The sequence below is a fragment of the Hyperolius riggenbachi genome, chromosome 2 (genome assembly GCF_040937935.1).
Source record: "Hyperolius riggenbachi isolate aHypRig1 chromosome 2, aHypRig1.pri, whole genome shotgun sequence".
NCBI lineage: Eukaryota > Metazoa > Chordata > Amphibia > Anura > Hyperoliidae > Hyperolius > Hyperolius riggenbachi.
In genome coordinates this window covers 564,487,178-564,504,346 of record NC_090647.1, presented here as the reverse complement: position 1 = coordinate 564,504,346, position 17,169 = coordinate 564,487,178, and the positions used below count along the sequence as shown (strand labels likewise).

Genomic DNA, 17,169 nt, shown 5'->3' with positions numbered 1-17,169 from the left:
CTACCGCTTGGGGATGGTCAGATTTGCCAATTTCCACTTCTGCGTAAAATCCACTTTCCGCCATTGCAGATTGCCACTACTGCCTCCCGCTTCCAATTTCCGCATTCCAATGCGGATTTTTACGGAAATTTCTGCTGACATCTATTTTCTCAAAAAGTACACCTATGGGGACGTTGCTATTGACCTCTAAAGTCGGTGGCATACCGCATATCGGTAATGCGGATTTCTGCATTTTATATTCCCGCCGACTTTAACATTGATTTTCTCAAAAAGTACAAGATCTTTTTGAAAGATTTTGTTCCTCTTGTTCCCAGTCTTCTGCTTAATGTACCCCGAAAATTTGGTGTTTCTAGCACCTATGGGGGATTTGCTATTAACCGCTAAAGTCAGCGGCATACCGCATATCGGATAATGCGGATTTTCTGCATTTTACATTATAGTTAATGGCTGCTGACTTTTGCGGATAATAGCAAATTTCCCGTAGGAGCTAGAAACACCAAATGTTCAGGTTTTGAGAAGAATGGGAACAAAAGAAAAAAAAACATTTTCAAAAAAGACCTTGTACTTTTTGAGAAAATCAATGTTAAAATATGCGAAAATTTCCATGATTTCCGCAGAAATCAGCCTACCGCACTTCTATTACCGATTTCCGAATTCCTATGGGTCCAATCGGAAATGTGTAAATTCCATTTCCGCGAAATCCGAACGAGCATGCCTAGTCTCTATAAAGAACACCTGTCAAGTATTTTCACTTAGGTGAAATAAATGGGCTGCTGACTAGGACTTATACAAACCTCCTTACAGCATTCTACAAAGAAAATGAAATACAATGCATAAGTTAACATAGGATAGTATTTCACACACACAGAACATAGACAAAATGGATGCCACACAAGGTCCACTACTAGCCAAGATGGCTACCTTGTCCTGTATATGTCACAAAACTATCCAATCTTTACTAAACTTATACCTAGGTAACTACACATAGAGATGGTGAATGTGATTCCTGGCATGCAAATTTTATGAAGATTGGAAATGAGCCAATCACAATCAACAGGAAGTGCATTTGATTGGCTGAATTTCAAGCTGTATACAATTTGCATGCCAGCCCGAGCTATGATGATAAATATTTCACTATTGCGTTCTTGTGGCTGCAAAGCAAGCTGACCCTATAAACATCCCAACAAGTACTTTGTAGAAAATTTGATAAGGTTATCAGTCATGGTGGAAAATGCTATCTAATCAAACCTAAAACAATCGATAACTGAAAGAATGGAAAATGGAGCTGTGCACGACCACCATCCGAGCGACGGGACTTACCTGCAGGGAGGAGAAGAGCTTGCCCTGGTATTTGGTGATCACCGTGTACCCGCTGGCCACCGTCCGGTCCTCATACCAGGCCACCGGGGTCAGGAAATCTCGGGGGTTCGCCAGGCCGTTGGCCCCTGGGGAGATGGAGAATTATTACTGTGAGATATAGAAACATTATAATGTGGTTTGTACTATAAGGATCAATACAGGTTCCCTCTTATGCCTGTATGGGACAGGGGTGGAGCTATCAGAGGCTGACTCCACCCACATCTGTGGTATGTCAGTATTAAAGGACCACTATCTCCAAAATTGTAAAAAATGTAAAATACATGTAAACAGAAACAAATAAAAAGTACATTTTTTCAGAGTAAAATGATCTATAAATTACTTTTCTCCTATGTTGCTGTCACTTACAGTAGCTAGTAGAAATCTGACAGAACCGACCATCTCCTCACGGGGGATTCTCAGGGTTTTGTTTATTTTTAAAAGCACTTAGTGAATGGCAGTTGCTCCGTCCAAATGCCAAAAAAAGTGTGCAGCAAGCAGGGAGGCTGGCCAGCATCTTTGTATAAATCCTTTTCAGGGAATGTCTTTATAAAGAATAAAAGCCTTTCTGAGAATCCCCCATGAAGTGATGGACTAGATCAAAACCTGTCGGTAATGTCAGATTTCTACTACCTACTGTATGTGACAGGAACATAGGAGAAAAGTCATTTATGTCTCATTGTACTCTGGAAGAAACATACGTCTTATTTGTATATGTTTACATATATTTCAAATTTTTTCAATTTTTGCAATAGTGGTCCTTTGAAGGACCATGTTAGCGAAAAAGTAAGCAGTTAAAACCTGACAGAACTGACAGGTGTTGGGCTAGTCCATTTCCTCATGGGGGATTTTCAGAGTTTTCAAAAGTATTTCCCGAAAGGCAGTTGCTAACTCTGACAAAATAGTGTGCAAGTGAGTAGGGAGGCTGGATGGTAACTTAGTATTTTTGCAGTTATACCCGCCATTCAGGAAACGTTTTTGAAACTATGAAAACCATGCAAGCCCCCCATGAGGAGATGGACTATTCCAAACACAGAGGAGCTAAGTTTTTACTGAGAACGTATGAGTTGATTGTACTCCAATTTTATTGCCTGATGAAGTGGATGTGCCCACGAAACGCGTTGCATCTATCCGGAGTATGTAAATAAATCGCTTTTGTTGAATTAACCCCCCTGGCGGTATGAAAAATTCCACCAGTGGGCAGCGCAGCAGTTTTTTTTATATATTTATTTTTTTTAAATCATGTAGCGAGCCCAGGGCTCGCTACATGATAGCCGCTGCTCAGCGGCATCCCCCCGCCCGCTTCGATCTCCGATCAGGAAATCCCGTTCAAAGAACGAGATTTCCTGGAGGGCTTCCCCCGACGGGGTCGGGACGTCGTTGGGAGTCCCGATCCACCCCTCGGCGCTGCCTGGCACTGATTGGCCAGGCAGCGCACGGGATCTGGGGGGGGGGCCAGCGCGCCGCAACGGATAGCGGCGATCGGGCGCGGGCCGGCGGCGATCAGTGTGCTGGCGCAGCTAGCAAAGTGCTAGCTGCGTCCAGCAAAAAAAAAAAAGGTAAATCGGCCCAGCAGGGCCTGAGCGGCACCCTCCGGCGGCTTACCCCGTGTCGCACACGGGGTTACCGCTAAGGAGGTTAAGCAACATTTTTCTGTGTCTATTTTGGGGAGGTAAGTCCACCACTAACCAGCCCATTGTTCTCTTTTAAAACATTTTATCCTACGTTTAAACTTTGGCGCCACCAAGTGTGTCCACCCCTGGTGGAGGGGACTGGTCCCCTTGTTTCTGATCTACAGAGAGCGACTTCTTAATCCTGAGTGGGGACATGTCTGATACTTCCCACCTGCCTTCAAAGTGGTTGCCGGCAGCAACCTGCAGCAGTGGCGAGTTGTTTTCAAAGTTCTGCAGAGGCACTGGCCTCCCCATCTGCATTGTTGTGGTCCGCCCCCAGCTCAGCAGCTGTGGCCTCATTAGTGATTGCCAAGCTGGGGGCGGACCACGGCAACGCAGGTGGAGGTTCCTGAAGAGCTTTGGCAGACTTCGAAAGCTTTGTCCATCATTCAGACACAGGCTCCCTGATCCGGGTGGCTGGGTGGATCAGGTAGCTGCAAAAACTGCCGCACCCGTTTGCCACAGAAGCCCACTTTCACGACCTATAGGCCAGGACGCTGCACGGAGAGACTGTGTTGTTTCTCATAGCGTGCAAGGAGGCGGGGAGCAGCAGGGGGCTTGGCCATGGAGAGAGAGAGCTGCCCAATGGCATGGGGGGGGGGAGGGGCAGAGAGCAGCGGTGTGAGGCATGAGGCAGAGAACATGCGTCTGTGTCCCATATGCCCACTTCGGATTCTCTTTAAGAAAGAGCTTGGCATGACATTTATATTGGAAGTAGTCTTTAAGCATACAAACTCCTCCCCTATCAGTCATCACCCAGGTGAGGAAGTCAGTAGGAAGGTGCTGGGAGGGACACCAGTCTGACACCGCCCACCTTTTCCATTACTTGCTGAGCAGAGATCATAAAAGAATTGCAATTTTCTTCCACTTTCATGCAAATTGCATCAATATTAAGATTGAAATTGGACCAGTCAAATGCCATTGCGGATGATTTTGATTTGCCCAATTTCAATCTGCATACAAATTGCAACAACATTTGCATGAAATCAGAAAAGCTAGAATCTCACTGACCATCCTTATTTCTGAGAGTTTGAACTCTGTGTGGGCAGCACTGCAGCACCATCTCTGTGGAGTCTCATCACTTCCTGTCCAGTCCTTCCCTGCTCGGCTCGTTTCCACTAGTGCGGTGCGAATCCCTGGGATTCCACCGCTGACAAAATCGCATGCGGATACGATTCCGCGTGCGTTTTTTGCCGCGAATTCGCATGCGATTTCGCATAGGCAGGGTCTATGCGAATTTAACCATGTCACTGCCTGACTCAATTTGTATTACTTTTCATGCAAAAAACGCACGTGCGTTTTCCCTATTAAATACATGGGCTGCGATTCGCCTGCATTCCTCACGCAGGCGAATTCTGCAGGCCCTACCGTGCAGAAAAATCCTGCACAGAAAAACGCACGAAAACAATGACAAGTGGAAACAGTCCCATCCACTTTCATTGCCTATGCGAATTCGCATGCAGGCCACGCATGCGAATTCGCCCTAGTGGAAACGGGCCCTACAGCAGCAATGAAAAAGACATTCTCAGGCTTGGAAACCTGCATTCCAAAGTATAAGAAACTGGTGTGGAGTTTAAGCCTCCAGCCTGTAGGTGTCACTGTTACACTATCTGCAATAACTGTATATCAGGATTTCTTCTAGCCCTTGTGAGGTTGTTCATGGTGGCTAGTCTATCTGCATTCTGCACAACCCTATGTAATATACCACTGCTTATTAAACAGCTTACAGACTACAATACACAACAAATAGGTTTATAGGGGCACTATGGCAAAAAAAAATGGTAACATTTAAAATATGTGCAAACATAGACAAATAAAAAGTAAGTTTTTTCCAGAGTAAAATGAGCCATAAATTACTTTTCTCCTATGTTGCTGTCACTTACAGTAGGTAGTAGAAATCTGACAGGACCGACAGGTTTTGGACTAGTCCATCTTCTCATATGGGATTCTCAGGGATTTATTTATTTTCAAAAGCACTTAGTGAATGGCAGTTGCTCTGTCCAACTGCCAAAAAACTGTGTAGCGAGCAGGGAGGCTGGCCAGCATCATTGTTTAAATCGTTTTTAGGGAATATCTTTATAAAAGCCTTGCTGAGAATCCCCTATGAAGAGATGGACTAGTCCAAAACCTGTCACTTCTGTCAGATTTCTATTGCCTACTGTAAGTGACAGCAACATAGGAGAAAAGTAATCTATGGCTCATTTTACTCTGGAAAAAACATACTTCTTATTTGTCTATGTTTGCATTTTACATTTTAAATTTTTTGCCATAGTGCCCCTTTAAATTTACATAATTTCAGATTTCTTACCAATTGGCCCCAGATCAGGGAGCTCGAAGTGGACCCCGAATACTTCCAGGACATATCCTCTGGAGCTGCCAAATACCTCCACACTGAACCGCATGCCTTGCTGTACGGGAAGACCCCAGAAGAGAGGTAAGTATCAGGGAAGGGGGAGGGGATGTAAGACCTGGCCCCACCCCCATCCAAAACATCACTTATCACCTGAATAATGCAGATCTCATTGGGCTCCACCAAGATCTTCCCAAACTCGGTGAGGACGAGGATCTTCCCCTGCTGCGGAACTGCCGGAGGAAGAGACAGGAAACGCTGAACTTCCAAAATGTAACTCAGTATCTGCCTGACATGTATCTATCATCATGCACAGCATACAGGGGGCGTCACTGCATCTGTGTGTTTATGAAAACTGCATTGTTGTGTATATGGTCTCATACAGTGCAGCATCGGAGCCGCATCATCCACAAGGCAAACCTAGGCAGTTGCCTAGGGCCTGGAAGAGATTCTAGGGGCCTGGTGGATGCTAGCCACCACCAAATCTAACTACAAAAAGCCAGATGACCATCGACACTGGGCAAAGACTGCTATCTTGCCTAGAGCCCCATTCCATCCTAATCCATTTCTCTGCAGCATACGGTGCATAGAAAGTATGTCTCATTGCCACTGTTAAAGGACAACTGAAGCGAGAGGGATATGGAGGCTGCCATATTTATTTCCTTTTAAGAATTACCAATTGCCTGGCTTCCCTGCCGATCCTCTGCCAATGCTTTTAGTCATAGCCCCTGAACAAGCATGCAGCAGATCAGGTGTTTCTGACATTATTGTCAGATTTGACAGGATTAGCTGCATGCTTGTTTCTGGTGTGATTCAGACACTGCTACAGCCAAATAGCTCACAAAATAAATACATTCGTTATAACATTAATTATTCTGCATGCATCGTGTTACGCCTGATGAATCCATCCCACCGCACTGCTAATACACTGATGTGATCAGTATTGCAGTATAATTGCATGGCGATAGCTAACTTTGAATGTAGCCACGGACACTGTCTGGCAGTCCAGTTCTGGATACAGTTATCTGCCGGAGATAGTTTGTATTTGGATTCAATTTTTGAGAGTTTATGCACTTTAAATACAACATTAAAGTCCAAACATTTCTCTGCGCTTTGCTTTATTTATTCCTTTATACCGCATTTATGTGAAATGATGTATTCCTATTAGGGGTTTCTGACTTATTGTCACAATTCTATATAGCTTGATATTAACACAACCTTTATGTGAGTATTCTCACTAACGTGCCCAACCCTCCTTCTGATAAATATACTGCCCTAAAACAATCAGGAGGGGAGCAATCTACCACTGGCAGGGCCACGGATTTGCAGCAAATTCAATTGAAGATGACCAAAATGGCTGGAAAAATCTATATCTGTGAGACCACGTGCAATACCACAGCCCACATATCTTCCTTATATCTCAGGTCTCATCCTATCATATGGTGATATCAGGTGACAGGGTCTCTTTATTTCATGCACCTTTTTACACTCCATTGTTTTGACCTTTCAGAGATCTTAAACAATAAAAATGTGAATCAGTTCTTTCTTCTCCATCTATTGGTTATGCCTTGTTTACTGCATTCTCCTCCATCTATTGGTTATGCCTGGTTTACTGCATTCTCCTCCATCTATTGGTTATGCCTGGTTTACTGCATTCTCCTCCATCTATTGGTTATGCCTAGTTTACTGCATTCTCCTCCATCTATTGGTTATGCCTGGGTTACTGCATTCTCCTCCATCTATTGGTTATGCCTGGTTTACTGCATTCTCCTCCATCTATTGGTTATGCCTGGTTTACTGCATTCTCCTCCATCTATTGGTGATGCCTGATTTACCTCTACTATTCTCTATATAGTATAGTAGTATAGAAGTGGCTGGATAGTGCCTCTGGAATCTCGGCTCTTCCTGTTCAGTAAGCCAGCACCTACTCAGTAGGAGATCTTGGGCAAGACTTCCTAACACAGCTTCTGCCTATAGAGCGCGCCCTAGTGGCTGCAGCTCTGCCGCTTTGAGTCCGCCAGGAGAGAAGCCCAATAAAAGGTTCTGTGTCATATTCTGTGTATAGATAAAAGTTACTCACCAATCAGGAAATCCCCGTCAGAGTTGTACAAACACCTGGAAAGTGGGAGGAAGTTGAATGTAAATTGCAGAGATTGTACTGGGTAATTGTAATCAATAAACAGCAAATAATAAACAGCAAAGTAAAAGAATGATAATCTATATGGCTTAATTTTTATAGATTTTTTTTAAATAAAAGCTAGTTTCTAATATAATAAAAAAAAATGTTATAATATATGCAAAGCTTAACCAGTTCACCAGTGAGGGGTGTTCCCCTTTATGAGCAAGAGCAATTTTCACCTTTCATCTCTCCTCCCTTTCATTCACCAATGACTTTATCACTATTTATCACAACAAAATGATCTATATTTTGGGGTTTTTTTGCCACCGATTAGGCTTTTTTTGGGTGGTACATTTTTTTAAGAATTATTTTATTGCAACTGCATTTTAACAGGAATTTTTTTTTTAAAAAGGAAAAAAAATAATTATTTCTCAGGTTTTGGCCATTAACAATAAATATTAAATGTTAAAATAGATATTAAATGTTGAAATAAAACATTCTACTGTGGATAAAAGCAGCACATTTTATTTAACCATTTGTCCCGTTATTATTACAACATTTAAAATATGTCCCTAGTACAATGTATGGTGACAATATTTTATTTGGAAATAGAGGTCTAATTTTTTTTTTTTGTAGTTTTACGTCCGACACTTATTACAAGCCCTTATTTGCAAAAATAACAATAATGTACCCTCATAACACAATGGAACATGTTAAAAAAAAAAAAGTCCTTAAGGTAACTATTTATGTATTTTTTTTATGTAAATTATTTTTTTTCAATATACAAAAGTGTTATATTTTGGTAACTATGGGAGAGTAGGGTAAGGGGTTCATTTTAATGGGGGATTCATGTATTTTTATTTAATGTAATGTATTAGGGTGCATTTTTATTATTTGGCCACTAGATGTCCTTCCACTTTATATTCCTGTGTACTGTGAGTATGCTTACAGGAAGTAATGTGTTTTTTACTTTCATTTTGTCAAAGACCTCTGGCATCTCATTGATGCTGGTGGTCATTGACATCCGCGCGTGCCGTGCATTGGAAGACTAAGACACATATCTACACCCCTGGGGCGGGAACAGTCTTCCCGAGGGGCATAGATATACTGCTGCAATCGTGGCTAGTGGTATCAGGCATGCATAGTGGCAGAGTCCCGGGCATGTGCAGTCACAGACTGGAAAGTCCCGGGCATGCGCAGTCATAGACTGGAGAGTTCTGGGCATGCGCAGTCACAGACTGGAGAGTCCCGGGCATGCGCAGTCACAGACTGGAGAGTTCTGGGCATGCGCAGTCACAGACTGGAGAGTTCTGGGCATGCGCAGTCACAGACTGGAGAGTCCCGGGCATGCGCAGTCACAGACTGGAGAGTCCCGGGCATGCACAGTCACAGACTGGAGAGCTCTGGGCAAGCGCAGTTACAGACTGGAGAGTTCTGGGCATGCGCAGTCACAGACTGGAGAGCTCTGGGCAAGCGCAGTTACAGACTGGAGAGTTCCAGGCATGCGCAGTCACAGACTGGAGAGTTCCAGGCATGCGCAGTCACAGACTGGAGAGTTCTGGGCATGTGCAGTCACAGACTGGAGAGTCCCGGGCATGCGCAGTCACAGACTGGAGAGTTCCGGGCATGCGCAGTCACAGACTGGAGAGCTCTGGGCAAGCGCAGTTACAGACTGGAGAGTTCTGGGCATGCGCAGTCACAGACTGGAGAGTTCTGGGCAAGCGCAGTCACAGACTGGAGAGTTCTGGGCAAGCGCAGTCACAGACTGGAGAGTTCTGGGCAAGCGCAGTCACAGACTGGAGAGTTCCGGGCATGCGCAGTCACAGACTGGAGAGTTCTGGGCATGCGCAGTCACAGACTGGAGAGTCCCGGGCATGCGCAGTCACAGACTGGAGAGTTCCGGGCATGCGCAGTCACAGACTGGAGAGTTCTGGGCATGCGCAGTCACAGACTGGAGAGTTCTGGGCATGCGCAGTCACAGACTGCAGAGTTCTGGGCATGCGCAGTCAAAGACTGCAGAGTTCTGGGCATGCGCAGTCACAGACTGGAGAGTTCTGGGCATGCGCAGTCACAGACTGGAGAGTTCTGGCCATACGCAGTCACAGACTGGAGAGTTCTGGGCATGCGCAGTCACAGACTGGAGAGTTCTGGGCATGCGCAGTCACAGACTGCAGAGTTCTGGGCATGCGCAGTCACAGACTGCAGAGTTCTTGGCATGCGCAGTCACAGACTGCAGAGTTCTGGGCATGCGCAGTCACAGACTGCAGAGTTCTGGGCATGCGCAGTCACAGACTGCAGAGTTCTGGGCATGCGCAGTCACAGACTGCAGAGTTCTGGGCATGCGCAGTCACAGACTGCAGAGTTCTGGGCATGCGCAGTCACAGACTGCAGAGTTCTGGGCATGCGCAGTCACAGACTGCAGAGTTCTGGGCATGCGCAGTCACAGACTGCAGAGTTCTGGGCATGCGCAGTCACAGACTGCAGAGTTCTGGGCATGCGCAGTCACAGACTGCAGAGTTCTGGGCATGCGCAGTCACAGACTGCAGAGTTCTGGGCATGCGCAGTCACAGACTGGAGAGTTCCGGGCATGCGCAGTCACAGACTGGAGAGTTCTGGGCAACCGCAGTCACAGACTGGAGAGTTCTGGGGGGCTGGCCATGCGCAGTGATGAACTGGAGACAAGCTCTCTCTCTGTGGAGGCGGAGTAAAGGAAGCCGGTCTCTTACCTGTCAGTCATGGAGGTGTTACACGTGTAAACATGAATGGCGATTCCATTGCGTGATTTGGCGTCTCCGGCTCCGCAGACTGTGTGCAGCCCCTGGAGAGACACAGGAGACCCCCAACATCACCTCTTAGGGCTCGTTTCCACCATAGCGAATCCGCATGCGGCGCCGACATGCGGATTCGCTTGGTACATTGAAGTGGCCGGGGCTGTTTCCATATGTGCGGCGTGCGGGAGCGATTTGGCGGCGGGCCAAATCTGCACGATGGGACCCACAGAATTCGCCTGCGTCGGGAATCCATGCGAATCGCCGCTAATGTATTTAATAGGAAAAACGCATGCGTTTTTTACATGCGTCTTTACCCGCGATTCTCTTTCAATGTTATTTTACCCTGGCAGAGTCATGGTTAATTTTGCATGGCACCCTGCCATGCGAAATCGCGGGTAAAAACGCATGCGGAAACGCATCCGCATGCGTTTTTACAAGCGTCGGGATGCCGGCGAAATCGCGTCGCAACAGTGGAAATGGGCCCTTATTATACATGAGGAAACAACATCTTCTCTGATAAAACTGACATTCTAAGGCTTGGTTCATACTTAGCAGAGAATCGCTCTATTTACCACTGCGGGTAATGGGATCCTATGTTGAATGCAGGATCCGTTCATACATGTCTGTTGTGTACAGATCTGCTGTCCCCATTGCAGTGGACAGAGCATCATTTTGCACAGCAGACACGGATAAGTAGAAATGCTATGTGCGACACTTCTTATGCTACAGACACAACAGAGACTCTATGAAAGAGGGTTCCGTGCCATGGACGGTGACCGCACAGAGACTCTGAACGAGAGTTCCATGCCATGGACAGTGACCGCACAGAGACTCTGTGAACGAGAGTTCCGTGCCATGGACGGTGACCGCACAGAGACTCTGTGAATGAGAGTTCCGTGCCGTGGGCGGTGACCGCACAGAGACTCTATGCACGAGGGTTCCGTGCCATGGACGGTGACCGCACAGAGACTCTGTGAACGAGGGTTCCATGCCATGGACAGGGACTGCACAGAGACTCTGAACGAGGGTACCGTGCCGTGGGCGGTGACCGCACAGAGACTCTATGCACGAGGGTTCCATGCCATGGATGGTGACCGCACAGAGACTCTGTGAACGAGAGTTCCGTGCTTTGGACAGTGACCGCACAGAGACTCTGAACGAGGGTTCCGTGCCATGGACGGTGACCGCACAGAGACTCTGTGAACAAGGGTTCTATGCCATAGACAGGGACTGCACAGAGACTCTGAACGAGGGTACCGTGCCGTGGGCGGTGACCGCACAGAGACTCTATGCACGAGGGTTCCGTGCCGTGGGCGGTGACCGCACAGAGACTCTATGCATGAGGGTTCCGTGCCATGGACGGTGACCGCACAGAGACTCTGTGAACGAAGGTTCCATGCCATGGACAGGGACTGCACAGAGACTCTGAACGAGGATTCCGTGCCATGGACGGTGACCGCACAGAGACTCTATGCACGAGGGTTCCATGCCATGGATGGTGACCGCACAGAGACTCTATGAATGAGGGTTCCGTGCCATGGATGGTGACCGCACAGAGACTCTATGAACGAGGGTTCCATGCCATAGACAGGGACCGCACAGAGACTCTGAACGAGGATTCCGTGCCATGGACGGTGACCGCACAGAGACTCTGTGAACGAGAGTTCCGTGCTTTGGACAGTGACCGCACAGCCGCTGTACCGCGCCGACAAGAATCTGATAAGATGTGAACCCAGCCTATCAGCCAAGACAGGAAGGTGATGATAGATTCGGAGACTCACATCCACAAAGTCATGCTTTTTGTCGTCTATCAGAAACGGCTTCCATCTCAGCTGCAAAGAAACACAAAGCAGTCACAGCTCATATACACGATGCAAAACAATATCCATATCTTTAGTCTATTTATCAATCATGTATTGTAGTGAGGGGTATAAACTGCAGTTTGCAATTTAGTCACTAGATGTCCTCACAGTCACACTAGCTTGCACTATTTAGGCATGCTGCTTTTCTATGCAGGAGGCAAATGCTACAGGAGTTTTTGATGGGTTTCAGCTCCTGTGTTGCTAAGTGGTTCGGCCAATTCTGGTACTCCATGGCTGGACTGAGGCTATATTAGGCTGAGGCACATGACATGAGCAATAGCTTTGATTCTGTAATGCTGTAGACCAGTGTTTCTCAACATTTTATTGCTAAGTACCCCTTTTAAAACCTTGTGCTCACCAAGTACCCCCTAGCATAGTACACATTATCACAAGTACCCAGGGCCGGATTTGTACTTTTTACCACCCAAGGCCAACTATACAATCTGCATGGTTGTTATCTCTGTGTGCCCCAATGTGAATTCTCCTTACTTTCCATCATTGCTGTCACAGACAATAGCTATTTTAGTAATATGCGTATAGATTATAAATTATGTTTTTAACTTTTATGTTATGTTTGCCATCTTGTTAATGATGGACTTATTGTGTCACCATAAGAGTTAGGCTGATGTGTACCTGCAGGACAGAGCTTACAGGTCTTGCAGGGACAACACAAGTACAGGTAAGAGAGTTCAAAGGTTAAAGCTGTCCTTGTAGATAGGGATGGCTGCATAGAACAGCTTTACTGCCCCTCACTGAGCTGCCCCTAAATTTCTGGTGCCCTAGGCCATGGCCTATGTGGCCTTGCCAGAAATCCGGCCCTGCAAGTACCCTTTGACAAATATATATTTAATCGTAGTGCATGATAATTGGTTGTAAACTATTTCCAAGTATTTATTATTGCTTTTAATTAGCTAAAATACTAATTTGGTGTTGTTTAAATAAGATTTATCATTTTCTAAAACTCTAAATTTGTTATTCTTGGTTAAGTATATCAAGTCAGAAGTACCCCCAGGAACCATCAGAAGTACCCCCTGGGGTACGTGTACCACACGTTGAGAACCTAGGCTGTAGACTAAAGATACAACCTTGTCTTTCCCTCTTAATGATCTGATGGAAAATATGATGGTTTGCTAACAATGGCACCTTAATGGGCACCTTAAGAGGTGACCCCGGGATAGGGTGAAACCCCATTTTACAGGCCCGTATCTCAGCGGACGCACCTCATCTGTCCAGCTCTGGCAGTGACCTCCTGTGCCGGTGAGCTGGAACGGTGAGGAGGTTCCATATATACAGCATAAGGCGGTGTGGGGGAGGGGCCTGAGTTGTGCAACATCAGGTGACAGTAACTACTCGCCCTCTGGGTAAATCACAGCCTCACCTGGTTCGGATCCGGTTCCACCTCGTCCCAGTTGTGAGTGAGGTTGTCCTGTTTGTAGGGCTGGAACGGCTTGTGGCGAACAGACGGCAAAATCCGGTACAGCCAGCTGCAAATACCGACCAACAAAACAACGTTATCCAGCAACGGATACCACCGACCAACAAATCAACGTTATCCGGTCAGAGGGAGAAACGAGAGACTGCCGGATTCACCAGGTCATGGTTATCAGTTAGGTCATGGCCATTGGTCAGGTCACACTGCCTTCGGTTAAGTCACAGCTATTGGTCAGGCCACAGCTGTCGATCAGGTCGTGGCAATTAGTCAGGTCTCAGCTATCAGTTATGTTTTGGTAATAGGTCAGGCCACGGCTGTCGGTCAGGTCTCAGCCATTGGTCAGGTCTCAGCCATTGGTCAGGTCTCTGATACCGGTTATGACTCAGGTGTCAGTCAGGTGAGGTGACGGCCATCGGTCATGCTTTCACGTGGCTAATTTCTCAGCAGCAGAGATGGTCAGAGGCATGCTAATCATTTCAAGTTGATGCAGTTTCTATGTTAATTAAACCAACCAAATGCATTGGATTGTGATTTTATATTCTAAACTGTATACATTCGCATAAAATTTACATCAGCTTTTTTTTTTTTTTTTTTTTTTTATCTCGTTGACAAATTCTAGATTTAGCTGCTGTTAAAGGGAACCTGAAATGAGAGGGATATGGAGACTGCCATATTTATTTCCTTTTAAGAATGCACATTGCCTGGCTGTCCTGCTGATCCTCTGCCTCTAATACTTTTAGCCATAGCCCCTGAACAAGCATGCAGATCATGTGGCATACCTATGAAACGGCCACCTGGAGTTTTGGTCACAGGGTAAAGCCGATAGACAGCTCACCCTGCTCTTGCACAAGTCCCAGAGGCGTTAATTACTATTCCCCCTCCAGGTCGCCATAGATAGTGGGGGTCAGAGGTGATTCCAGTGTTTTTGTAGTAATTGGTGCTTCGTCTTTTGACGGCATCCAAATTACTCATACTACTCATAGGCCTCAATTCACGGAGTTTTATCAAACACTTTATCAAACGTTTGATAAACGTTTGATAAATTACCTCATGGGTAAAATCTAATTTTGAATTCACTAAGGTGTTATATATTTATCGAATGTTTTACCGATAAAACGTTCAACAAATATATAACACCTTAGTGAGATTTTACCCATGAGGTAAATTATCAAACGTTTGATAAAGTGTTTGATAAACGTTTGATAATGCTCCGTGAATTGAGGCCTATAGTCGTAATTCCTATAACAGCCTATGGTGGCGCTGGCTGCGTTTAAATCTCCTGCGCTGTTTTTACAGCACTCAGATCAGGTGCTCTGACTGAAGTGAGACTGGATTAGCTGCATGCTGGCTTCAGGTGTGTGATTCAGACACTGCTGCAGCCAAAGAGATCAGCAGGGCTGCCAGACAACTGGTATTATTTAAAAGGAAATAAATATGGCAGCCTCCATATCCCTTTCACTTGAGGCTGCTGACTGCGCTGCCTGTACACAGGGCCGGCGCTACCATTAAGGCAAAGGAGGCAGCTGCCCCAGGGCCCCAGAGCTTGTAGGGGCCCCCAGTGGCTACAAGAGGAATTTTTTTTTTTCAAAATCGGCCTTATAGTTTTTGAGAAAATAGATTTTAAAGTTTCAAAGGGAAAAAAAAACACATTTAAAAACCTGCCGACTTTAATGGTTAATAGCAAATCCACCTTACATGCTAGAAACCCTAAATTTGCAGGATATGTTAAGGAGATCATTAGGAATAAGAGGAAAAAACAATTTTTCAAAAAGACCTTATAGTTTTTGAGAAAATCGATTTTAAAGTTTCGAAGGAAAAAAAGTATACTTTTAAATGCGGTAAATGACACTTTTAGTAGCAAACCTAACGGTAGTGTAATTTTACATGCATCAAACGAAAGCGCAATAAATTTCCTGACGTGGTTTCCAGGGGGTCTATACGCAGCCGCAGCGCTTTGGCCAGGGATCGCTATACAGCCGCAATATGGCTGTATGAAGATCCCTGGCATGTTTTCCTATTTTCCCAATTTTTTTTTTTTTATGTTTAGAGTGTGGGAATTAAAAAAAAATATTGTGGGGTCCCCCCTCCTGAAACTTTTTAACCCCTTGTCCCCCATGCAGGGTGGAATAGCCAGAATGTGGAGCTCCGACCGATTGGGGCTTCACACCCTGACTATACCAGCTGCAAAAAAGGTCTCTTAATGCCGATTTTTGTTCCGGGGTATATGTTGGGGGGGCCCCCCAGGTTTATTTTGCCCTGGGGCCCCATTGTTGCTTAAACCGGCCCTGCCTGTACACAGCCAATAGAAGGTGTAGAAGAAATTATAAATACCTGTACCGAATTCCACAGTCACACATATACAAGCCGCATAACAATTCAACCAATCAACTTCCACCTTGCTGAATCAAAGTGGAATTTGATTGGTCCATTTTTAAACTGCATTTACATAATCCCGTCTCAACTCAAGAATTACTATACTTGCTTGTCACTGGCAATACCTAATCAGACTCCACCTGTAACTGAAGTATAACTTTACATTGAGCCCGCCCATCCGTAGATTTGCATACCTTCTCTTATTGGAGCTCCTGGGGCAGGTGAAGGCGGAGCCAGACAGCTGTTCGGAGTAGAGGCCGTAGGGACAGACCTGGGGGTTATTCTGTAACAGGAATAGGATTAGTGAGTCTGGAGTGACAACACTCAGTGTGACATATCAAGGCAAATTTCATAACCATTCGCTGTGACGTGACTCCGCCTCTCTGTCACACACAACGCCGTGATGTCACACACTTATACAACAACGCGTGCGTAGGACACTGGGACCTTCTGGCTGAACGCACTCGCTAAAGTGCGGCCATTTTTCCATTTTGTGTAGAACACAAAAAAAAGCGATTCTGCTATTTTTTTTCTTTTGTTGGCGTTTTCATGTTTGTGTTGTGAAAAAAAAAAAAACAGCCTGCAGTCAGTTTTTTCCCAACGCTGCAAGCGTTCTGAATTCCATGTATTCTATACCTGGTACACACCATGCAACTTCCTGTCAGATAGACAGACTGAATCAATTACTTCAGAGTCAGTCAGGTCCAATCTGATTTCCCATCGATTTCCTGATCGGTTTTGTATAGAAGTGTGAAGAAATATGTTCTGTTGTACAAATTTGTATAAACGTGATCAGAAAATTGATCAGAAAATTGATCGGAAATCAGATTAGACCTGACGAAAATAATCGTTTCAACACGTCGATCTGACAGGGAAATTGCATGGTGTGTACCAGGCATTAAAGCTATGCCTTAAAACGCACGCATATGTACTTAAATTAAAATTCATACACAAAAACACAGAAAGAAAGGCGAACGCATTTTTTTTGCCTATCCCTCAGGGACATCTGTAGAGACATCTCTGCTCTCCTGAGTTCCCATCTCTGTACACTGGCTGCCCCCATTACCAGAGGCTCCCCCTGCTGGAGTCTTCTATCTCTCAGGGATACCAGTAATGAGATCTCTGTTCTCCTGAGTTCCCATCTCTGTATTCCTGCTGCCCCCATTACCAGAGTCTCCCCCTGCTGGAGTTTTCTATCCCCCTGACACACTAGTAGTGAGATCTCTGCTCTCC

General features: G+C 45.6%; 1 protein-coding gene across 1 annotated transcript in view; it reads right to left on the bottom strand.

Annotated features, from left to right (window-relative positions):
- Window positions 1–17,169, bottom strand: part of HGD (homogentisate 1,2-dioxygenase) — a 47,471-nt gene that overhangs the window by 7,760 nt on the left and 22,542 nt on the right. Inside the window, exons 3-10 of the mRNA XM_068270961.1 lie at window positions 16,131–16,219; window positions 13,510–13,615; window positions 12,051–12,101; window positions 10,225–10,316; window positions 7,460–7,494; window positions 5,533–5,612; window positions 5,338–5,437; window positions 1,321–1,445 (exon numbers count right to left, since the gene is read on the bottom strand). Of these exons, the coding sequence (XP_068127062.1) occupies window positions 1,321–1,445; window positions 5,338–5,437; window positions 5,533–5,612; window positions 7,460–7,494; window positions 10,225–10,316; window positions 12,051–12,101; window positions 13,510–13,615; window positions 16,131–16,219 (678 nt within the window). The remainder of the gene's footprint in view (window positions 1–1,320; window positions 1,446–5,337; window positions 5,438–5,532; window positions 5,613–7,459; window positions 7,495–10,224; window positions 10,317–12,050; window positions 12,102–13,509; window positions 13,616–16,130; window positions 16,220–17,169) is intronic.